At 43.1% G+C, this 23,968-nt stretch overlaps 2 protein-coding genes across 2 annotated transcripts; one reads left to right on the forward strand and one right to left on the reverse strand.

Moving 5' to 3' along the window:
- The first annotated feature begins 1,563 nt into the window (after positions 1–1,563).
- Positions 1,564–5,173, forward strand: LOC141754618 (cholecystokinin-like). Its single transcript, XM_074613842.1, has 4 exons — positions 1,564–1,722; positions 2,388–2,508; positions 2,595–2,750; positions 4,752–5,173. Exons 2-4 carry the CDS (start codon positions 2,388–2,390, stop codon positions 4,877–4,879), a joined length of 405 nt encoding a protein of 134 aa, XP_074469943.1. The 5' UTR covers positions 1,564–1,722; the 3' UTR covers positions 4,880–5,173.
- A 4,554-nt stretch (positions 5,174–9,727) lies between these two features.
- On the reverse strand, positions 9,728–22,447 carry trak1b (trafficking protein, kinesin binding 1b). Its single transcript, XM_074612300.1, has 17 exons — positions 22,228–22,447; positions 21,288–21,364; positions 19,886–20,002; positions 19,655–19,755; positions 19,461–19,554; positions 19,300–19,378; positions 18,702–18,832; positions 18,519–18,593; positions 18,278–18,415; positions 18,102–18,178; positions 17,760–18,008; positions 16,823–17,100; positions 14,377–14,495; positions 13,619–13,838; positions 13,416–13,521; positions 12,672–12,797; positions 9,728–11,612 (listed from the first exon to the last, which is right to left on the reverse strand). The coding sequence occupies exons 1-17, from the start codon at positions 22,286–22,288 to the stop codon at positions 11,018–11,020; spliced, it is 2,643 nt and encodes an 880-aa protein (XP_074468401.1). The 5' UTR covers positions 22,289–22,447; the 3' UTR covers positions 9,728–11,017.
- Positions 22,448–23,968: the final 1,521 nt, after the last annotated feature.

A 23,968-nucleotide genomic window follows, 5' to 3' on the forward strand; every position in this document is an offset into this window, starting at 1 on the left:
CTCGTTGACTACAAGTCAAGTGAAGAAGCGTTCGGTTGTAACGTTAGTATATCCAGCAGCATTGTCGCCCCAATGACCTATAAGCTGTGGCGTCCGCTCCTGAGCTGCTGTTTGATTCTGCGGCGAAGTGTTGCCAAACTGACAGTTGGCCCAAGCTTTCATCCAGAAGACTGCTGTTCGGGTCCTGTGCGTCACGTTAAAATAAGCTGTTCGTTCGTGCTTGTTCACAACGTTCAGTGTCATTTTCACTGTACAAACGTACTAATTTCAAGCTCAACCGTGTAGTTCTTTCCTACACCTAACTATACTGGTTTTGTTGCCTAATCCTAAAGTGACGCCAAGGGTAACTATAGAGGTTTTGATGCTGAAAATAAAGTTACGCCAAGAGGCGTGATGCCAAGGGGCTGTATGTGAAGGGTTGGGATGAGAATGTGTTGGCTTTTAAACAGTTCGTTCATCTGCACCGTTAGCGATTCAAGGCAAATGTCAGGGGAAGTGTTTGCTAATTATAACAGAAACCCATCACACAGGGATTCTTTATTTATTTGGCAGCAAATGAACATTTGATTCATATTTCATTGAATGTCAGCACTCCAGTAGAGCTACTTTTGAGTACTGCTCTCTGTGTGTGTGTGTGTGTGTGTTCAGTAAGCTTCACACTGTCACTCATTTATTGCTCCTAATTAGACGACAGCGATAAAAGGATGTCTGTGTTCCTCTATGATTCCCCGGTGGACGTTAACCTCAGTTAACAGCCTCACTTGATGCTTCATTTTCTTGTCCACATTATCTCAGCAGGTACAAACAGCTCCGGTGCCGTGACAGAGCTCCTAATCCTGTCATGCATCAGCGGGCCGTCGGCCTCATTAATAAAAACATTAACTCAGCGGATGATTAGCTATTGACTCAGGCTGACTGATTTGCTACACCTGCATGATCGATGAGCCGGGTTAATCCTGTGTGCTTAGAGGGAGAGAGGGGTGAGAGAGAGAGGGGGAGACAGTAGGAGGACGGTGGAGATGTCTCAGTTGGAGCTCAGTCACCTGTTAAATGAACAAAACTGAAGACTCTCCTTTCTGCTTTCCGCCCACTTTTTTAAGAGTGAACATGCACTGACATCTAATGCATGCGTGGGTGGTTACAAATGCACACACCAACGCATGCCTGACCACACAGCCACCCTCCCCATCACACACACACACACACACACACACGTACACACACACACACACTTCTCACAACAGCAGTTAAAGTGGATCATCCTATCAGTGTACTGTTAAAAAATTGAAACTTCAATATTTCAACATTAGTTTCAGGCTCTAGTTTTGATACAGATGATTCACTGTTATGTGCACAACACACTCTATTACACACACACACACACAGACACACACACACAGACACACACACATTGTTAATGCACATCAGCCCCTGAATTTTATGACGAGCAAACAGACAATAAAAACTGAAGCACGCTGTTGTATTATTGAGGTTGTAGCAAATACACTCGCATTAGGCTCGCAAACACACCGAGGAATACACAGGATGTACGCTGAGGCAACACACACACACCCACACACCCACACACACACACACACACATACACACACACACACACAGGGCGCCGAGCGTGGAGTATAAAAGGGGCATCCTTCCCACTCAACAGAGAAGTGCTCTCCTCACTCTCACACACTCCTCTGACACTGAACCTCTTTCCTCAAGGTAAGGCTTTTTTATTTATTTTTAATTGTCTGACTGACCAGATACTTTAGCATTTATGAAATGTTTTTTATTTTGTGAAAATGTTTATTTCTTCTTCATGGTCGGACAGGAACTCAAACGTGGATGCAGTTATCACAAAAAAACATGTTGATGCAAGGAAAGGATACATGAATTTTGGCTTGAATATTTAAATATGTAAAAGCAATCTTTATGCAAATACATTACATTTGGTGTGTTGTTGTTTTTTAAATTATTGATAAAGTAATAGTTTTAAATTAAAATAATTGACATGTTTTACTTTTTTTTCATTTTATTCTGTGAATTTCCAGAGATGTTTCCCCAAGGCAGAGTGGAAATGATTCTTTCTGCGTTGACAATCAGGTCACTTTGACCTGCTGAAATTGCGCTCAGGATATCAAGATGTAACCATCCACAGTGTGTTTTTATGTGCTGTGCCCCTGGATGACAATGTGTGAAAATGCTGTTTCTGATTCATGCTCGGTGCAGTCTGAGCAATCATTAGCGGGCGAAGGAGCAGTCGTCTGGCAGATGGTTGTAGTTTCCTAGTGTGGAAGATGACTGTTGAGTCAGAACGCCTGCTGTAAACCCAGACTGGACCGCATCTCAGATTATTAAACTTCTCTTCCTGTGTGTGTGTGTTTTAGATGACTACAGGGCTGTGTATGTGTGTCGTGCTGGCAGTCTTGTGTATGAGCTGTTTGGGGCTCCCCTTCTCCTCCAAGCCCCTCAACGAGGGCCACCGCTCCATGTCCGCTGCTTCTGAAGGTTTGTCACCGTTGGGGGAAAAAAGACAATCATTAATATCACAGTACCTTTAAATATATAACATCTACTCTTGTGTGTGTCTGTAGCTCTCCTTGAGGCTGACACCCGAACCTTGGGAGAGCCCCACCTCCAACACAGCCGCTCTGCCCCCCAGCTGAAAGCTCTTCCTCTGGCTGAGGATGATGCAGACTCCCGAGCCAACCTCGGTGAGCTGCTGGCAAGACTCATCTCCTCCAGGAAAGGTGTGTGTGAGGATGTGTATTATTAGTTTCCATCATCCTTGCTGCACCTGCAGCATCTTGAAGGATATTAGGGGTCGGATGAAAGAAAAACATCTGGCAACATTTGCAAAATAGGTTCATTCTCAAAGACAAGTGCTCTTTCCTGCCATTCTCCTCCCCTCTGGTCTCGCTAATTACTGGAATCAGCGCCGAGCCAGCTTTGTAAAATGAATTAGTGGCTCAGAAAAGCTTTTGTGGTTTGAAAGAGCGCGTATTAGTGTGCGCAGCCTTCCAGCCATTCTCCTCATACCATCTTTTTTTCACTTTTTTCACCCCGTCTGACTCCAAGTTGATCTTTTTTTTCTTCAATGCAAAGACACCAAGCCCTTGTCATAGTTCCTCATGTTCAGCGCTCTGATCTCTCTGGCTGTGTGACAGGACCATACAATACACAACACACACTTATACTCACTGTCAAGACCTGAATATTCAGTTTGGCTTCAAGAAACTGACTTCTTGTGAGTCCACGTCTCAGTGTGGAACAATTCCTACAGCGTGAAACTTTGTCACAAATCGTCACAGAGCTGCAAACGTTTTAACACGTAATCAAAGGTTAGAAAAAGACACTAAATGCTCTGAAGAAAAGTTTTCTGCATCTTCAGCCACATTTTCATATTTTAGCTTTAAAGTTTTACAGCCTAAAACTAATACAAAAATGCAAAACAGACTTCAGAGCTGTACAATCAGACAGTGAAGTCTATACAATGTCAAAGGGCACATTGAACTTAATATACTGTATAATACCCTGAAGGGAATATGTGCATGTTTTCTGTTTAATCGTGCGTGTGTGTTTGTGGGCGTCTGGTGCTCGCTGTTCACTTGCATGTTACGGTGTAGGAGGTGTCGTTGTCGAGCCTTCTGCAGCCAATCTTCTCAGCACACCAGGGAACTGAAACACTGTGTTTATGTGCGTGCGTGCATGTGTGTGTGTGTGTGTGTGTGTGTGTTGCGTAGGAGGATGTGGGTGGAGTGAAAACAGCATCTCTGCGAGCGCTCAATTGATTACCAAACGGACAGCGTTCCTGCTTCTCTTTGCTTGGAATAAAAAGTCGGAGATGTTTTACCAGATGGGAGGTCACAGTGTGTGGGGAAGAAGAAGAAGAAGAAATGAGGGCGCTCTGATCATTCCAAGGGAATGGACTTAGCTAGTGCACACGTACACATTGATAACATGCATGGACACACAAAGAAAGAGAGGGTAATAGTATGTTATCACCCTAAAGTCCAGCTGTTGTTGGAACGGCCCCTTTATTCTGGTGTTGTGTGTGTGTGGATGTGCGAATGAGAGAAAGAAATCACGAGAAAGAGATGATTAAAATGACCAAAAGCGAATCAGCTTCACAGCAAAAATCATATTTAAAACCTAAGTAGTCACAGAAACCAAACACCATCACTCGTCAGCTGCGGAGCTGCAATCACTTTTGTCTCTGCGGGCATAAACACCAAATTGTGAAAAGTGCCATTTGGTAGTGAACTCAACTAACTGCTAAACTGCAGGGCAAAAAATCTGAGCAAAAAAGTTGTAGAAGTGATGACATTTTTTGATATTAAAAGCATCAGTCACTGAAAATACATTTCAGTGCATGCAGACTGTTAAGTGCTGGTATGTGAGAGCATCACTTGTGTCCTATCACTCGCAAAAAACGCCACATTTCACCAGATATACTAGAAAGATGGCGTTTTAGTTTTTAAGGAAGCACAAAATGAATCCTCTGAGTGTCAGAATAACTTCTCTCTGTTATTGCACCACATTTGCTCGCGTCTTGCTTCCACGATCAGAGCATTTCTAACTAGCTTCCTCCAGCTGTCTCTGCGCAGAAAAGAAACCAAAAGCAGGACCACAACCCAGTGAAGTTTTCTCATGTTCTGCTAACTCTGAGGAATACTAATTTCCCTCCTGCTCTGTTTCTCCTCCACCCACTCTTTCTATCACCTCCTCATCCTCCCCTCTTCTCCTCCCAGGCGCTGTGCGTAGAAACTCCACGGCAAACAGCAAAGCCAACGGCAGCCACCGGATAGAAGACAGGGACTACTTGGGTTGGATGGATTTCGGCCGCCGCAGTGCAGAAGAGTACGAGTACTCCTCGTAAAAGGGAAGCCACGGCTCATGCCCCCTACGTACGGGCACAAAGGGAAAAAGAAGAAAAAACAAACCCCACGCAAGCTGGCTCCTCACTGTCTCACAATAAGAGTCTATCTATGATGTATTTGTTGGTAAAACTGTAATAATGCAATATACATATGCCAAATTTTGCAGAAAAGCTCTCACTGTCCAAGGTTTGTTTCTGTTTCTTTGGTTTTCTTTATCATTTTGAGTGGAAAGGATTGGGATGGTGTGAAGGTCTGATGGGACTAACTGGACTGAATAAAGATTGGAAATATCACTCTCTGCTTGTGAATTCTTCCAACACAATGCATGCTGCTTAAATTAGACCCATTAGCATTCATTGGGTGTCAAAAATAGGATTATCTGTGGCACCTCATTACTGCTGCAAATGTACTATAACCTCAGTATTCTAATGAACCATAACACTTCACAAGCGAGATTAGGGATGGCAGCGTGAGCATGTAATAATCATGCTGGTCATTTTGGTCATAGTTTATGAGAGCAAGGGCCTTCTGACTAAAAGAGGATTTAGAATCATCCTTAAACACCTGATTAAGTCCTTGATTTTTTGTTTCCAAATTTTATCAAGACTTTCCAAACCTCTTTTCGGTTGGATCAAACAAATCTTTCCCATTTCATTTCTTCCTTTTCCTTCCTTCCGCACCAACGTAGCGTAACAACGTAATGTAACAATGTAACAATGTAACAAAGTAATGTAACAACAAAACGTAACAGCGTAACAGCGTAACGTAACAGCGTAACAGCGTAACGTAACAGCGTAACGTAACAGCGTAACGTAACAACGTAACATAAGAACATAACGTAACATAAGAACATAACGTAACATAAGAACATAACGTAACAACGTAACGGCACAACGTAACGGCACAACGTAACGGCACAACCACAACGTAACGGCACAACTTAATGGAACTACCGTGAATAAATAACAACCGCACGTTACTTAACAAGCGTAACAACATTATTATCAACATTTACATTTAGAACAGCGGTCTCCCAGGGCGCCTGGGTTAGCTCAGTTGGTAGAGCGGGCGTCCATGTATTACGGCTTGGTCCTGACCGCGGCGGCCCGGGTTCGAATCCGGCCTGTGGCCCTTTCCGCATCCACTCTCTCTCTCCCCCCTTTCAAGACTCTATCCACTGTCCTGTCATAAAAAAAAATGGAAAATGCCCCCAAAAAAAAATTTAAAAAAAAATTTAAAAAAAGAACAGCGGTCTCCTGGATGAAAATCCTGTGTTTGTTTGACCCATCCACCATCCCACCCGCCCTCGTGGACTTTTGCACTTGTTATACTCGTTATTATACCACGTAACTTTCAATAACGGTCTCTCGACGTACTACATCACTTGCTCTGACCGGATGCAAAAACGCTGACATTCAACGTATCCGTGGTTTGCAGAAATGTACAACACCAACAGTTTTTCCTGGCGACTGGGCTGGGCAAACATGTACGGCTGAATTTCTCAGATGTTTCCACTAACGGAGAAAAAATAGACCATACACGGAAACAATCGCTGAAGATCGCAAACTGGACTCTGCGCCGCCATCTTGATGCTCACTGCTCAATCTAGCGCAAACAGCAGCGGTGGTGGTGGGCGGGGCGAGGCCAGATCCAGAATTTTAAATGAGGGAGAAAGTGTAGATGTGCTTCCAGTCCCTTTACAGAGTTTTTTAAAATTGACTTTTTATGTGGGAAAACCACGTTAAACAAAATATTTATCATAGCAGAGTATTTTTACATACTTAAATGTGTCTTGAGGGGGAACTTTAAAGACTGAAGATGAGTCATATCTGAGTATTTGAAGCCACTTCTGGACTATGTCTCTCCAGATAGTTCTCATCATCGTTCAAAGGGACTATGTTTACTGAAACGGGGATCTGACAGAAGTCCATGTCTGGATGGTGTCTGTTAAGTTATTAGTGATGTTGTGTATGTGCATTTCTCCCTTTATATTTAAACTAATAGAATTGATTTGCCTGCAGATCCCTGAGTAAAGAGTCTCTCATGGGACTAATCATCCACTTCTTATTTTCTGCCAGGTGTAGTTTCTTTTATATTAATAGTTAAATGCAATAAATTAAATGTATTGAAATAAAAACCACTGTCATCTCACTGCTATTCAAGTAGAAATGAATAGAGAACAAAATGATTTCAAATGACGTCTCCAGTGTCAGAGGTCAGTGTCTGTGCCTAATGCAAAATAATGAAAGCGAAATTGCTGGACCATGGTGGATGATGGGTAATCATGCTGGTATGACGAATGTAAAAGGAGAGATGTCTGATGCCGAGATAAAGGGTCATCGTGCAGACGCACTTTTCATCAAAAGAGATGAAAGTCAGTGAATGCATCATTCAGGAAGCGGGCCGGGGACCGTTGGAGAATATCTTCAAAAGAACGGAAAGATCATTATGAGCTTTAACGTCTGTGCTAAATATTGAAACGGTTTGAAGCGTTTGCAGAAACTGATATCGATTGAATTATTAAAGCGGGCTCAAAATATCAGCTTTCAGAGTGTTTCGGTGTTATGAAGAAAATTTCTGTTATGAGAAAATGTGAAACTTCTTAAGGCAGAAGAGATTTGATGAGGTGGTATTGACGTCTTTTTGCCACGATTATCGTGCAAACAACAGTGAGAAAAGCCAGCAGACAGGCTGCTCTTCAACCTGTAGAAGGTATGGGAAAGAGGAGGAATCCTCGGTGGTGGTGAATTGTGATGAAGAGGCCCATTAAGCCGCTCCTGGCCTCGTGTGTTAAGTGAAAGATGTGTCTGCGTGAGTAAGAGGTGCAGAGAGGGATCGATGGACAAAGCAGACCCGGTGAATTATTCAGAAAGGTGATTTTGGATGCCTTGGGGGAAAGAGAGGGTTTGCTGTGTGTTTATATCTCTGTGTGTTGTTGGGCATTCAAGCCACTGGCCTGGGCTGAGGTCGCACTTGAATCAGAAATATAAAGAGACTTGAGATTCAGAGAGAGCCATGGGGATTGATTCAAACTTTCTGTTTAAAGATCAGAGGCCGACTTGAGAGTTAAAGGCTCTGGAAAGGATTAAAGGCTTCAGTGGGACGGCCAGTAAATGTCTCCACTGTGTGTGTGTGTGTGTGTGTGTGTGTGTGTGTGTGTGTGTGTGTGTGTACCAGCAGATGTGGATATCTGCTAGGAGTGCCAATGATGCACAAAAAAAAAGGCCGAAAGGCGAATGCATGTGCAGCCTACAACATGGAGCGCTTCGAGCGCTCATACATGCATAAGTGCTCTGGTTTTTGTGTGCTAATGAGAAAAGCCACACGCTCATGAAAGCAGCATGAGCTCCAACTGGCTGTAATGAAGATCCAGCGACGGTGACGAGCAGATGGTCCGAGCTCTTCCTGGATCATCTATGAAACTGGCTCGACATGTCTCCAAAATGTCCATTCTTTAACTTTCAGATCGGCTTTAGTCAATTCAAAGGCATTTTACTGGCATCTGAAACAGAAGAAGTTATGGTAAGCGAAGGAAGGTTTACTCCAAAAACCTGTAATTCAAAAGCTCACATGATGTAGAGTCATCCTGCAACCATCACCACATAACACATCGGCAAATGATTCAAAGATAGTGATTTAGGAAACTACACATTTAAAAGAAATGTAGAGACATTTAGAGAACACTTTATCACTTTCTGGCAAAGAGTTAGATGAGAAGATCGATACCACTCTCTGGTCTGAACAGTTAATATGCCCTTGTACACGGCACATAAACACATTCTCACTCCCAGCTCATAAAATACCGCCGCTTGGTCAGTTCCCTCGGCATCGGAGATCGACGCACAGGGTACCCCTCTTGCGTTACTTTTGGACAGACCAGGGGCGGCGTGTCAATATACCCTCTTTACATGCATAGTGTCCTTTCAACATAAACTTCTGTTTTCACAGGAAGTTAGGTTTGGGCAACACAACCACTTAGGTAGGGTTAGGAAACTGTCGTGGTTGATGTTAGCTTCGCTGAATAACGACTCGCATGACTAATGACTCATGTGATAACGTTACTTTTAGTTTCTCAAGAGACACAAACCCCGGTCTCCCTGTTGAAAGTCTTGTGTTTGTTTGACCCTTCCGCCTCCCTGAGCGGACTGTCACCCTATTAATACTATGTCACTTGCTCAAACCGTAGAATAACGCCACGGGTGGGTTTACATTGGAGTTAGTTGAAAGTCCGGTTTGTCATATACTGTTGCTAAAGAGTGCCTTTGTGCGCCGGTTTCCGATACAGAGGGGCGCTGCTCAATTGCCGGTATTTGACGGGTCGGGAGTGAGACTGGGTCGGTCTCATTCTCATTAGGGGCTGAGCCCCCCCTAAATGTCTGATCCTAGACTCGCCCCTGTTTGTGTGCTCAGAAGGTGATTGGATCTTGTGATAAACAAGATTATCAAAATGTTATGCTAAGAGGACAAACATCCACCGTGAAAGACGTCAGTGGCATTTGAAACAGAGTTACTCATTTCTTCTAATTATCCTCCCCGGCTGCCCAGAGTGGCATTTTTTGATTATTGCTCACCTCTCGTTCACCCTGAGGCTAATAGAGGTTTGATAAGCAGCCCTCATCATAAACCTCATAGCACAAGAGATGCAGATGGTGAATGGCTAATGGCCAATGTGGACAGACGGACAAACGCGCTGCACTTCACATGCTGAATATTGTCTGGTTATTCGTGAGCACCATCTGCTGGAGGAGAGTAAATGATGATTTCCTGTCTTCTTTTCATGTCTTGAATGAGTCACGACTTCATGTAGAGGGGAAAAACACACAGACAGGAATAATCATACCATTAAGTTAATGTTTGATTACTGAATTTTTATTTTGGAAAAAACCCTCATTACATGCTCACCCGGATACTTACAGTGACGTGTGGTTCTTGGTTATGCACTACACATAACGGTTCCTTTATGAGTGTGCCATTACTGATGATTTAGTGACAGTATATACAGTGAGCACGTGTGAGACAACATATTTTTTTTTAACAAAAAATAGGTTAAATTCATAGGATTTTTTAAATAAATAGTGCAACAGCTTTTTCACATCCTTAATCCAACACATGAAGAACATAAATGATGAAAAACAGATAGTCTAGGCACTATATTGCTTAATTTCTCCGAAACCACGACGGCTGATACGCCACTTCCCTCACCCCTCTCGCCGTCCGCTTCGTGAGCTGCTTCTGCGTATCGATCCGTCCCGTTCACTGGAAGCACCATCAACTTTCCGGTCTAATGGCCAATTAGGAAACTGAACCAAAGTATCTTTAATACTGACATAAAATATATTTAATGATTTGTTTAAAGTGACTTGTCAGACTCACACCTAATCACGTTGGGGGGATTTAAGAAGGGCTAAACTGAGGGGAGAGAGCGATGGGTAAAGGGTGACATATTTTCATGTATGTGTGATCATGTATAAAAGGTGGCTCTTAATCCAATAATAGAGAAGAAGATAGGCATGTTTTAGTGCTACAGAGACTGCAAAGAGCCAACTAGTGCGATGACAGATTTATTTAACAGAGTGCACCTGCGTATGTCAGGATGTGTATGTGGGATTTTGTGGATGCGTTTCAGCAAAAAGGCAAAAGGAGTGGGAGTACTACATCTAGCCAGCAGAGTCAGCCTCCAAAGCAGGGATGTGAGTGGACAGCAGTGGGAGATATCTCAATAAGTATATTGATATTCTGCTTTTAATGGGTCAGTTCACCCAATTACATAAAATTGAATTATTTAAAATTGGTTTGATATGCCCAGATTTTTAGATATGTGTCAAATCTCTGAGACATTTCAGAGATAATATCGGCACATTAAACCAAAACTATCTGCACGGGTGCAGAATAGGTTTTATAATTTGGGTTAAGCTATTTTGCTTTTAATTCAAGCATGAGTCACCACCTAGAAGCATCAAAGAGTGGATAGTGTCCGTGTGGAACCACAGTAGTGAATAGAAACTAGTCAGTAGTGCCACGTTGTACAGTATGAACAGTGTCAGTCAGTGTTTGGGCTCCAGGCGACTGATCAACAGTCAGTCCTCGGCCCTGCCTGGCTCCTACTTGGCTACCCTAAACGCCAGCAGCAGTCCAGACTACTCCTGGGGCCCCGGGGTTGTCATGGCCATGCTGGCCCCAACCATGGCGGGATAACTCCGGTTCCTCCTCATTCCATCGGGCCCAAAAGGGGAGCCGGATCTGCGCAGCCCACCCAGAGGCCCCAGGATGGGTCCGGGACTCATTGCTCTGCCCCCTGGAGCTCCAGCCACGCCCAGCCGCTTCACCTTGTCCAGCAGGTTGAGGTTGTGGACGGTCACGCTAACGTCCGTTTGGCTTTCGCAGTCCTTCCCTCTCTGCCTGCCCCTCATCCTCCCCGTCACCTCCTTCAGGATGGAGCGGGCCGGTTTGGAGGTCAGGAAGTTGTCGTAGGAAGGGCTCTTGAAGTCGAAGTCCGGGGGCGTTGGCGCGGCTGATGTTCCCTGTCCTGTGGGCGAGTTGGGAGGGGTGGAGGGGCGCAGAGGGTCGGGGTTGGGCGCTCGGTTAGGCGCGATGGAGGTGCTGAATAAGACTCCTCCGTTGCCTTGACCGTACTCCAGGCCCTGGCTCTGGTGATACATCGCTGCTGAGATCCCTCGCTCCTGGAGAAGGCGCACTAACCCCAGGGAAGTGCTGGTGGTGCGTGTTGCATCTCTGCACAAACATGGGAAAACAAATGAGAGTCAACATCATACTGACTGATAATTGAGCCACAAAAGTTATGTTGATCTTGGCAACGCAATCTGCTTTCTTCTGCCTATCAGCCCTGAAACAAGTTAAACTTACTGGAAGCAAGTTAAAGGTCCAGTGTGTAGGATTTCTGGGGATCTATTAGCAGAAATGAAATATAATATTCATAACTATGTTTTCATTTGTGTATAATCACCTGGAACTAAGAATTGTTTTGTTTTCTTTAGCTTAGAATGAGCCCTTCATATCTACATAGGGAGCGGGTCCTCTTCACGGAGTCCGCCATGTTTCTACCAACACGTTCTCATCCCAACTCGAAACATACCGCAGCTTTGCCACTTTATTTTCAGCATCAAAACCACCATAGTTACCATTTTTTTACCCACTTTAGGATTAGGCAACAAAACCACTATAGTTATGTTTAGGAAAGGACTACATGGTTGGGCTTAAAACTTCTACGTTGTACAGTGAAAATGACACTGAACAAACAGCTGATTGTAACGTGACGCACAGGACATGAACAGCGGTCTCCTGGATGAAAGCCTTGTGTTTACTGGATCCATCCACCTCCCCTCCTGCCTGCACGGTGTGTGTCTTTTTGCTGTTTAAACTACATCACCACACTCCCGGCGCACTTTCTCGGAGTGTTTACTGTTGCCACCGATGGTTTTACATTGTAGTTAATGGAACGCCCAGTGAGTTTCATACCGGCGCTCAAGGGTGCCTTGTGCGGCGGTATCGAACGTCAACGGCCGTTACAAAGCCTTGGTATTTAACGCCTTGGGAATGAGACAGGCTCTTTGCAACCACACCACTAGATGCCGCCAAATCCTACACACTGTACCTAAACAAACCTAAGACAAACTAAGTGTGATACACAGTGAATGACTTTATAAAAGAGTAACAATCTGCTAACTCATTAACAAAGAAACAAAGTTTTACTTCTTACAATACCAAACAGAAGACATATTTTTAGAAAAAAGCTGAAAAGGAAGTAATTTTCTGGTGTATTTAGAACCGTGCCTGAGGTTAGTTGAGGATTCGGACGGCCTGAGACTGAGTCTGCGGGGCGTGCAGGGCGTCACAGCAGGAGTACCCAACAGAGTGCTGGTCATCACGCAGGAGGACGACGCTGGGACTGAGTTTAGACTGGAAAGAAAGCGCACAATTAGAAACATTGAAATGATGATACTTCTTGCTGATTAAATTGCACTTTCATGATATCTCATCAGTATAAACTGACATTTGTTGTGCACGAGGGATGTTGTTTCTTCGAACTTCAAGCACCTGCATGTATTATTAAGCACCTTCTTGCTGTCTAGCAGACAACTGACTGAATGTTGTTGCTTGGACACGATCCAACCTCAGAGACTGTTGTTTGGATCTTATCTGTCCTGCGGGACTTAGTCAAATTCAGACTGAGTGCACATTTAGAACTCCGTAGGAGCATTACCACATTAAGCTGCATTATATGTACAAACTGCATGTTTATATGTTAACTTTTAGTGTTATTACAATATATGAAATGTAATACAAAACTAATTTTAGTTGCTTTTTAAAAGCACGCACCATTAAAACAGAGGAGAGTCTGCAAACACATGACAGCTCTTTATAAAAACACATTATTTCATTAGGACTTTTGCAATAAGGTAGACGTTTGGCTGCTTTTAGCGAAAACTAAACTTTGCAGTAGTTGATTATGAATGAATTCTGGCAGATTAAAGAGAAACTCAAGGGGAAGGGCACTGGACTACTTCTGTTGCTTACCTTGGCGTGACCCGTGTCAGCTCATCGGTTGGGTGGAGGATCCGACAAGTTGTGAAGGTGTAAGTGGAGCTGGTGTGAGCCATGCATTTACCGGGGTAATACGCAGCTGCAAGTCATGCAAACACAGACAGTCGTTAAATGAATCTCTTTTCAAACACCATGATACACTGCAGCATGTATAATGTACAGTATCATGTCCTCACCCAGGACGTCAGTGTTGCTGAGATGTGGCGATGGCGATGGAGAGGGTGGAGAAGGTAGAAGGAGGCTGGGCAGAGGCTGCATGAGGTTGATGTCACCCGTGCTTGAGGTGGAGGGCACGGCTGGCGAGGCGGCGGCGGTGGCGGAGGAGGAGGAGGTGGGCAGATTCTGGAAGTATTGCTCCCCGGGTTCTTCCTCCTCGAAGCCACCCCAAGGATACACCTGTAGACAACAACGCAGCACAGAAAGAGAGATCATTATAGATGCATGCTGAGTGTTACTACTTGTAGTAATTTTAACAGGTAGTAGGAGTAGGGTAAAGGGTACTTTGCAAGTAATAAGTCAATTCCTACCATATAAAAACACACAAGGTTTTTTTATTTATCATTTCCCTTTAAAGCTGCAACTTTCCTGAATTGTCTTGGTCAAAATGTATTCACCATTGTCTTCTGTCACTGAACTAATTAAGAAGAAAAATATCAGAAAAGTTAAATGGAGATGGCCTGCACATCGATTCCCTCTACACAGTAAAAGAGGACTATGAATCCCACTTTTATTTGTGCAATGAAAAAGTTGTTGTAAATAATGTCTAGTAAAATAGTGGTAAAACCAGCATTATATTTGCAGTAATCTGTTATCATGTTGCATAATGAACCCAACACAGTTGTACATGCAGTAAACATGCAAGGATGCATTTACATGAACATCACCATATTGCAGATGGACACACACACACACACACACACACACACACACAGACCTGCTCCAGCTCCAGCTCCAGCGGTCTGTAGCCCTTCGGCACGACTCCCGGCCTGGCGTCCAGGATCACCCCGAGGTGAGGCTGAGCTAACTGCTGCCAGTGATGCAACGTGGCCGAGCCTGGTGGAGAGACAGCAACACAACTGCAATGTACTCAATGTATCTTCAAACACACACAAATAAACACTTGAGGGATTGTTTATGACTCAATACTTGATAAGAAACTGATTATTTTATCGTCACAAACAGCTGGCTGTCTTCTGTGGTAATCTGTGAAAAATCTTGTTATCCATCACCTATAATAAATGTGTAGTACTTGCTTTTGTGATATTGGTGCAGGGACAAATTGAGAGATGTATGTATGTAGATATCACATACAGTACTAACATATGGGATAATACAAGACTGCAAATGATGTGACAAAAGCATGACAAGTAAACATTAAAAGTATGCACTTTTAATGCTAATAAGTACGTCTAATAAGCATATCCATGAAAAAAAAAATGAATGAGGAGAAATGTTACGGAATAAGCCTCAGTGATGAGGAAGACAAACAAAGTTGGCAAGAATACCGAGACATTAATAAGTGATGAAGAGCAGAGGAAGAAGATGGAAATGAAGTGGAGGAGCAATTAGAATGAGAAAATGTTTTTTATTAGTCAGAATTTGAAACAGAGATAGCAGAATGAGCAAACTAAAATCATAAAAAAAAACAGAAGACGTTGTAAATAAATAATAAATAGTAAAGAAACACATAAAGGCAGAATATTAAATATATAAGAAATAAGACGGTGTAAATACAAATAAACAAATAGATGTAAACAGACGCAATGGCAGACCATTTCACAGTTGTCACCGTTTATTTCCTGTTGCAGTGCAAGGCCTATTGAAAGAGGCTGGATCACGCATCATCAAAGCGTCATATCTTTGGGGGTATAACACATGCGCAGTCAAATCTGATCAACACACGCCAAACTTGAGCCAATCGCAATGCAGCTTCAGTTACACTGCGCACGTGTTATACCCCATACCCCAAGACCTGTGTCCGCCCGTGTCCCCGCCTCCTTCAATAGGCCTTGTTGCAGTGTATGTGAATGACATCAGCTGACAGGAAGTAAACATGAACCCAAGCTGTTGCCTAGCAATAAAATTCTGTTGAAACGGTCTATATATCATGGAGATGTTTGCTGGGTTAACAGTAAACTGCTTTTAAACGAAGTATGAATTATTACCAACAGGGGGCAGCACCGGCCAACAGCAGCCACCTTTAAGGTTGAATCAACACTAAATCACAAGGGGAATAATCAGAGGTGGGACCAAGTCACTGTTTTGCAAGTCACAAGTAAGTCTCAAGTCTTTGTGCTAAAGTCCCAAGTCAAAGCAGGCAAGTCCCGAATCAAGTCTCAAGTCCTAGACTTTCAGTTTCAAGTCCTAAACATGTCATAAAGCGCTCTTCACCAAATGCAATGCCATTTGTATCTCCGTCTGTATTTTTCGACATGCATGTTTTGCATGTTTTTTTTGTTGACCACCGTATAGTTTTTCTACGAGAATGAAATTATTTTTTGAGTCATTTTTTCCAACTGGTGCTGAGTTAGTTCTTCATGGTTTTGTGAAAAGCTTTAATGTGTTAATGATTCAGGAAATGAATTGATTCATGGCACACCTTTTAATCTTTGGGCTTTGGAGAAGGTATCAACTATTTTCAAGTCAAAAGGCTCAAGTCTGAGTGAAGTCACGAGTCATTGGAGTTAAAGTCCAATTTGAGTTACAAGTCTTTTTTGAATTTGTCAAGTCGAGTCTAAAGTCATCAAATTTGTGACTTGAGTCTGACTTGAGTCCGACTCGAGTCCAAGTCCACACCTCTGTGAATAATAAAACACTGCTGTGACTCTTTCTGGGTTTAAACTTGTGGTCAGTCAGTGATGCCACATCAGGGGCTCTCCATCAGCTGTCAAAGTAAAAAAACACCAGCTGTGACATCATTAAATCACTGTGTGAGTGTTACACTTACTGGTTAGCTATCATGAGATCACCTAATTTTAAGTCTGTTTCCCTAAATCCCGGAGGGAGGTCAAGATCAGTCAAAGAAGCAAAGGATTTGGATGCATGGTCTGTCTACAGCCATCCTCTCGGCCGTGTGTCTTTGTAATAGCTGCCTGACTTGTGACGGTGCATCAGAGACCAGAAAGAGTTGAAGAGCATTAGTGACAGAGGCCTCTCTTTCCTCTCTCTCATCTTCCTGCTCCCGGCTCGGTCTCTGGCCCACCTCCTTTCTCTCTCCATCTCACCCTCAAGCATCCGCCCATGCTGGCTCTCCTGCCACCTCTCCCCCTCCGTCTCCCAGCCCCGCTTGCCCCCTTTCTTTGTCCCGACCCCTCTGTGTCGGTCGCCTTCCCGTTTCCTCCCCGCCTTGCTGCACGTCCCGCTCTCCCTCCCTCCCTCACCTTCAAGCGGTTTGACGATCTGGAGTTTGTCAGGGAGGTAGGGCCCTCGTGAGGCCCAGAGGTGGAGGTTCCCAAGGGACATGATGCTTTCCGAGGGGGTCAACGAACCCTCCTGGCCAAGGGCGTCGTGTAGACCTCCGTGTCCTCCCCGTCTGCGCTCCCTCTCCTCATCAAAGAAGCGCCTCTCGCTCAGGTTATTTTGTCGACGCAGAGAGAGGCGGCGCAGGGCGAGACGCAGGTCCTCAGCTGTGGCCTTTTTCTCTCGGCCCTCCGTGCTCCTGCAGATGATTAGTTGAAGTACATGTTATATAAACTCAGTGGTGGGATGTAACTAAGTACATTTACTCAAATAGCCTACTGTACTTAAGTAGAAATTTGAGGCACTTGTACTTTTCAATTTTAAGCAACTTTACACTTTACTACATGTTAGAGGTACATATTGTACTTTTTTACTCCACTACATTTGTCTGACAGCTTTAGTTACTTTACAGATCACAGTATGTCCAGATGTGGTGATTTTGAATGTTTGTGGTAAACTGAAGGATGAAGTGTTCCTCTATGTATTGAGAAAATTCTCCTACTTCTTAAGTTAATAAACTATTTAAAAAGCTTTTTGGATCAGCTGGAAAATGCTGAAAACAGGGCTGTTTTACCAAGTTAATGAAAAGTTGATGCTACAAACATATGATGATCTTATAGAATATGATGCATTGCTGTAGATTAAACTACCCAACAGTATATAAAAGAGTTAAAATGCAACATACACATTAATGCATCAGTAATATTAATCCACAAATATCAGATATAATAGTAAAACACTGACAGGGAACATTTTACTGCACTATGACTACTTTTACTTTTGATACTTTAAGTACATTTTGCTGATAATACTTACATATTTTTACTTAAGTAAGGTTTTGATTAATTGCCTCCTCACCTGTCCTGATTGGCTGCCGTCTCCATCAGGATGCTCTGCGTTCGGTTGTCAAGGGCAACGTTGTCTCCGCTGATGTCGCCTCCGTACATGATGGAGTGAGGCGTGGAGAGGCCGCTTGACTGGGGCGACGTGCGAGCCGACAGAGACTGGTTGGAGCCCGGGATGTTGGCGCTGGTTGGCGTCAGAGAGCGCTGACGGACTGTCTGGTTGACGTTCTTGACCGTCTCAAACACGCGCTTCCGATGGCTTCTGCACACAACCGAACACAAGAGAATTAGCCTAAATGTAGTGAGTGTTTTATATCTGTGATGTGCACCACTTTAATTCCGACTCTTATCGTACTTCTGCTCCTCACACTCGGGGTCATCCAGACTCAACTCCTTCCTCATCGTTCCCTCAATCTCAGCCGCCAGAGAATCCTGCAACACAAATGCTCCTCGTGAAGGGACGGACGACGATCATGTACACACACACACACACACACACACACATACAGACGCACTCACACACTCCCTCACCATCGGGTACAATCCCAGAGGATGGTAACGTCGAGGGGTTCCTGCAGGGAAGTTTCTGTTCCTCAGGTTCTTCAGCTCCTCCTGGGCTTCATGCAGCATCTCTATACACTCTAAATACTTCTCCTCCAGCTCCTGCAGCTGTTAGTAGACATAAAGATAGATATAAAATTATCTTTTGGAAGTCAAACTGTCTGGTGTCAGCTTGGCAAGCGAGGAAATGGGATCACGACAAGGCAGTTACCTCTGCTGTGAGCTGCCTTTGGGCATCTTTGGCCGCCACCAGGTGTTGAGAAAGCTCCTCATTCTCCACCGCGAACTAGAAACACACACATGCAGGTTTGAGTCAGCGAAATGAGCATAGTGAAATGAGTATAACAACAATCCCCCTCGAGTTCAAATGGGTTCATTGTCCATGTGTGCTCACAGATTTGGCTTTCTTTTGCAGGTCTACTATCTGAGAGAGGAGGTGTGTGATCTCTTCTTGCTGGCGGGACGCATCCTCAGTTTTACGAGCCAATTCCTCCGCTATGGTGTTGATTTGGAGACTGGACAACCCTGATAGTGATTGAAAAGGAAAAGTTTAGAGGGAAAGACAAGAGACGTGAGAGTAAAGGGAGGCAGAGAGAAAACAAGAGAAGTTATATAAGTTTAGACACACTAGTGCAGTGCCCGTTTGGAGCGCTTGCCCATCCAGAACAGGCTGATTTCTTGGCCCCCAGAAGTGCTGCTTGCAACATTGTCGAGAACTATGGTGTGGCTGCTTGTAACCGAAGTGTGAAGTTGATTGGATGCACGGTTGTTGAGATATGCGAAGGACAGTCATACATACACAGATAGACAGAGATTCCTTTCTTTTTAGTTAGATGATGCTGCTCCAGCGCCACTTTTTGGCCATATGGCACCAAATTTCAGGAAGAAAAATGGACGGACGGAAGGACGGACATTCCTTGCTTTATAGTTAGAATACATACAGACCAACACAGGGAAGCTGAATAAAACACACATGAGTGTGAGACACTTACGGAGCTCTTTCACACAGTCGTTGACAAGCTGCTGCTCCTTTTCTTCATAAATTTCAGTCTCTGATTTCAGATGGTTTGCCTGTGTACAAATACACATTATGTTTATATAAATATACACTCAGAAGTTTCTTACATTGTGTCATGTGTATGTGTGGAAATACCTCTGAGCGGAGTGAGAGATTCTCCTCTTCCAGCTCTTTGAGTTTCTTCTGGAGTGTGCCTCCTGTAGCAGCTTCCACTTTACTTTTCTTACCCCTTTGGACATATAAGATAAACTTTTACATCTCTAAAATGTGTACATTTTTGAGGTAAGTATTGGAGGAGTGATATTGAGCAACAAAGATAGGATGCTAACGTCGGGGAGCTGGTGGACTCGTCCTCGCTCTCCTCGGCTGCGTTGGTGTAAAACTGCAGCAGCTCGTCCTTCAGGTTCAGCTCATGGTGCAGCTGGGCCACCTGGTACGAGGGACGATAATGTTCAACGCTTGTGATATTGATGAAGACAGATTAATTTGAAAGCTCCAGAAAAAGCTACAAAGAGGAGCTTGAGTTGTGATTGTTTGAATGTATGTGTGTGTGAGCCGACCTCTTCTGTGATTTGTGCCACTCGTTCCTCCAGATAGTCGTTCTGCTCAGTCAGATTTCTGTTCTTCTTCAGAAGCGACTGGCCGATTCTTGCAGCCAACTCCAAATCTCTCTCTTTCTATTGGTTGGAGGAGATAGATGATACGTATAGCATCAATACCCCCGAAATCCCACAACATTATGCAGATGAGACACTACAGGCAAAAAACTTATTTTTCATGCACTGGTCAATTTTGAGATTTTGGGCTATTTTGATTCCTTAACATATCTTCTTTCAGACTAATAGAAAGAAAACACATCTACATGCTACACATTTAGTAAAAGTTAGCATATATGATGCTAACAAATATAAAATTTCCGAAAAATTGTAATTAGGGCTGTCAATTGAAACAAATCAAAATCTATAAAAAATAATCGCACATTTTGTATCTGTTCAAAATGTACCTTAAAGGGAGATTTGACAAGTATTTAATACTCTTATCAACATGGCAGTGGGTAAATGTGCTGCTTTATGCAAATGTATATATATATTTATTATTGGAAATCAATTATCAACACAATACAATGACAAAATTGTTGCATAAACCCTCACAGGTACTGCATTTTGCATAAAATATATGCTCAAATCATAACATGGCAAACTGCAGCCCAACAGGCAACAACAGCTGTCAGTGTGCTGACTTGACTATGACTTGCCCCAAACTGCATGTGATTATCATAAAGTGGGCATTCCTGTAAAGAGGAGACTCGTGGGTACCCATAGAACCCATTTACATTCACATATCTTGAGGTCAGAGGTCAAGGGACCCCTTTGAAAATGTCATAAGTTTGGAGCGTTATTTAACCTCCTTCTTGACAAGCTGGTATGACATGGTTGGTACCAATGGGTTTCTTAGGTTTTCTAGTTTCTAGTTAATACCAGTATCTTCACTCTAGCTTTAAAACTGAGCCTGATTGTAAGTTGTGTTAATAAGTTAAAGAAATGAGTGGCGTTAAAACTAATTTGTGTCAACGTGTTATTATCACGTTAACTTTGACAGCCCTAGTTTAAACATAAAATTTCAGGAAGCGTGTAATACAAAAAATAATTGTCTTGATATAAGTAATCAACTGGGGAAGTTTCATGGCGATATCTATCAGTTAATTCTTTCTTTGTTCTTGTTGGTGTCGTGTGGGTGGAGGTTCAGCTGCTGTTGGTAAATTTAGAGGCAGAATTCACTCACTGCTTTCTGCATTTTGCTGTTTATTTGATCACAATTGTTCATACCATAAACATATTTGGACAAATCTACAGCAGCAGCATCTTCTCTGTTGCAGCCTCAGTCTGTGATTTAGACTAATTAAAATATTGTCTTGCAGCTTTGAATCACACTGACAGAACAGACAAAAATAGGCCGTCTCACCTCCTCCAACAGACGTGTGACAGCATCGATGTCATTGTAGGTCTTCGTCATCTGGCCCACTCTGTCTGCACATAGCACTGGAAATATAGAAACACACAAACACAGTGAGGGGATGTACAGAGCTACATTCAGTCTGAGAAATCCTTTACTGGATGAGAGCATTGGGACTGCTCATCTTCTCATCAATTCTGCTGTGATGCATGATGTACACACAGCCACATTATGTAACACAGAAAGTTTAAAAAGTCATCCTTTCAGAGGTGGTGGACGGGTCATGTTTAGGATGTAGTACTTCCATCGCTATTGATGTAATGTTAGTGTATGAAAGAGTTGTTTCCATGGCGTACAGCAGTCGGCTCTGTTGCCCTGAGGAGAAAGCACTTATTAACTTCCGAGCTCTAATCAATAACACGCTCTAACAAAGTTATTGAATATGTGATGTTAATCCTCTTTAATCCTGTCAGTATTACAACCAGAACTAAATAATTTAGTTTCATTAAAGCACCTTTGAGTTTCTCCTCTCCAACAGTGTTCAAAAAACTCTGATCCACTCTGGCTCACACATTGGTGGGCTGTGGGGATTTGAGTGTGCATGCGTGTGTGCTCGAGGGCTGATATGTCAAAACAGAGCAAATCACAAAGTCAGCAGGCTTCATGAAAATCCCTCGTAATGAGAAGAACAAAAGCAGAGACAAGCTCCAGTGTACGTTACCCAAGAAACACACACAAACTGTTACAAAATGCTGTTTTTTGTTGTTGTTAGATATCCTGAAATATAATAAAAACATCAATCTGTTGTTGTAATCTGTTGCAGTCATTAAGGTGGAAATCTTGGGCTAGAAGGAAGTAGTACTGGAAAGAAATGCCACAATTGAACTGCTCCCATATTAAATTACATTAAACCTGTCTTTATTTTGTGTATTCTAGGAATGTACTTTACCTTTCTTTTCCTCATAGTGCCTGTCATCCAGCTCACATTCATCCCTCGCTAATCTCCTCATCCCGTTTTCTTCCCCGACCTCCACGATGACCGACGAGCAGAAACATCAACCGGTCCAAACACTGATCCATTCACTCTCCCTCTCCTACTCCTACTGCTCAGCTACTGTGTAACAGGCCCAGAGACTGAGTTAACCTCCGCCCACATGGGAGCGAAAGAGTGAGTGCGAGGGAGGTGGAGAGATGAGAGAGAGAGCGCTCTACAGCGACTGAGTTGGAGGTTAACGGAAGTAGAAATTGTATTATATGATTGAGAGGATGCCGGATGGAAGGAAGAGCCAATCAGAGCTGGACTCCCACATCTCTCTCCTTTTCACCTTTCGTTCACCCCCTGGCATCCTCTCTCTTCTGCCTCTAGCGACTGTTACCATGGTGACCCTCATCCGCAAACAAACCCCTGACACACGCAGAGACATAAACACCAACTCTTTACCACTGATCCTGCTGCAAACAGAGACACACACACACACAGGTTGGAACACAATAGACTGAGAACAAATAATCTAACTTATTTGTAAAACACTTCCTCTTAAATTCACAACGTGTAGGATTTGACAACATCTAGTGGTGTGGTTGCAGATTGCAACCAACTGAGTACCCGTCAGCTCACTCCTCCCTTTCCAAGACTGCGGTAACATGAGTCACCGAGTGCAAAACCGTCTCCAGTGTGTAGAATTGAGTGTGGGTTTATTTTATTAGTAACAACATATGCATCGATGATTGTGTGACGGTGTGAAACTTAAATATTTGGTGGAATTCACAGAACGCAAATATTCGTGTCGGCTTTGGTGTGAAAGGTTTGAACGCATAAAATCTGCAACTAATATTTCACATTTTCGTTTTTGTCCCCGGTGTGAAAAAGCCTTAATGCCCAAATTAAACTGTAAAGTGATTTATCACATACATTTGATATTAAAACAGGGAACTGTCAAGATTCACTGCTCCTGAGGTTATGTTTTTCTTTGTTTCTTCTATTCATATCATTCATGTTTAGTCTTTCCTGTTTTATTTTGTTACACCGCCTCTCTTCTAGTTTCACTTCCTGCCTTTGAGCGTTTTCCCACCAGTTTTGAGTGTCTGATTCGTTACAGTTTCACCTGTCCTCACCTCCTGCTCACCTGTTCTCACTCCCCCAATCAGTCCTTCACTACATATACCAGCCCAGTTCCTCTGTTCTCTGCCAGTTTTTCTTAGTACATCTGTTGTCTAGCGAGCCTGTCTTTTTGTCAGTGTTTAGTTTTGCCAAGTTTTTAGTGTTCTTAGTGTCAAATTGTCCCAGTCATTCTGCAGCCTGCTCTATTTTCTGCATTGTGTCCAGTTCCTGTTTTCTACATTACCAACCCTGACAGGAATGTTTTCAAATTTAAATAACAATCACCATCTGTGTTTTCAGATATGTTCTGAAGCTGTAGTGAAGGGGAAAAACTATTACTAAAAAATGTTCAGTAAACAAACAAAGCTTAATTTACCAACATATCAGATACTACTAATAAAGTGGATTTAAAAAATACAACTACATGCTTAAACTAAGTTAATGTTATGCAGGAGATAGATATGTTGTTAGCATACAAACTAAAGAAACCGCATGCTGGCAATACTATCCATAAAATAAAAAAACCTAAAAAACAGTTACTTTTAAGTTAGAGATGTATTACATTAAACAATGAACAACACATTGAAAA

This window comes from Sebastes fasciatus, chromosome 17 (assembly GCF_043250625.1).
Source record: "Sebastes fasciatus isolate fSebFas1 chromosome 17, fSebFas1.pri, whole genome shotgun sequence".
In the NCBI taxonomy this organism is placed as follows: domain Eukaryota; kingdom Metazoa; phylum Chordata; class Actinopteri; order Perciformes; family Sebastidae; genus Sebastes; species Sebastes fasciatus.

What these genes read in the sequence shown, in the direction of transcription:
- LOC141754618 (XM_074613842.1), top strand. Translation starts at nt 2,388, where the DNA reads ATGACTACAGGGCTGTGTATGTGTGTCGTGCTGGCAGTCTTGTGTATG. An exon ending in CATGTCCGCTGCTTCTGAAG is followed by an intron (nt 2,509 to 2,594) that starts GTTTGTCACCGT and finishes GTGTGTCTGTAG; the next exon opens with CTCTCCTTGAGGCTGACACC. An exon ending in ACTCATCTCCTCCAGGAAAG is followed by an intron (nt 2,751 to 4,751) that starts GTGTGTGTGAGG and finishes TTCTCCTCCCAG; the next exon opens with GCGCTGTGCGTAGAAACTCC.
- trak1b (XM_074612300.1), bottom strand. Translation starts at nt 22,288, where the DNA reads ATGAGGAGATTAGCGAGGGATGAATGTGAGCTGGATGACAGGCACTAT. An exon ending in TGCAAAAGAAAGCCAAATCT is followed by an intron (nt 18,594 to 18,701) that starts GTGAGCACACAT and finishes GTGTGTTTCTAG; the next exon opens with TTCGCGGTGGAGAATGAGGA. An exon ending in GAATCCTCAACTAACCTCAG is followed by an intron (nt 11,613 to 12,671) that starts GCACGGTTCTAA and finishes ATGTTTGTGCAG; the next exon opens with AGATGCAACACGCACCACCA.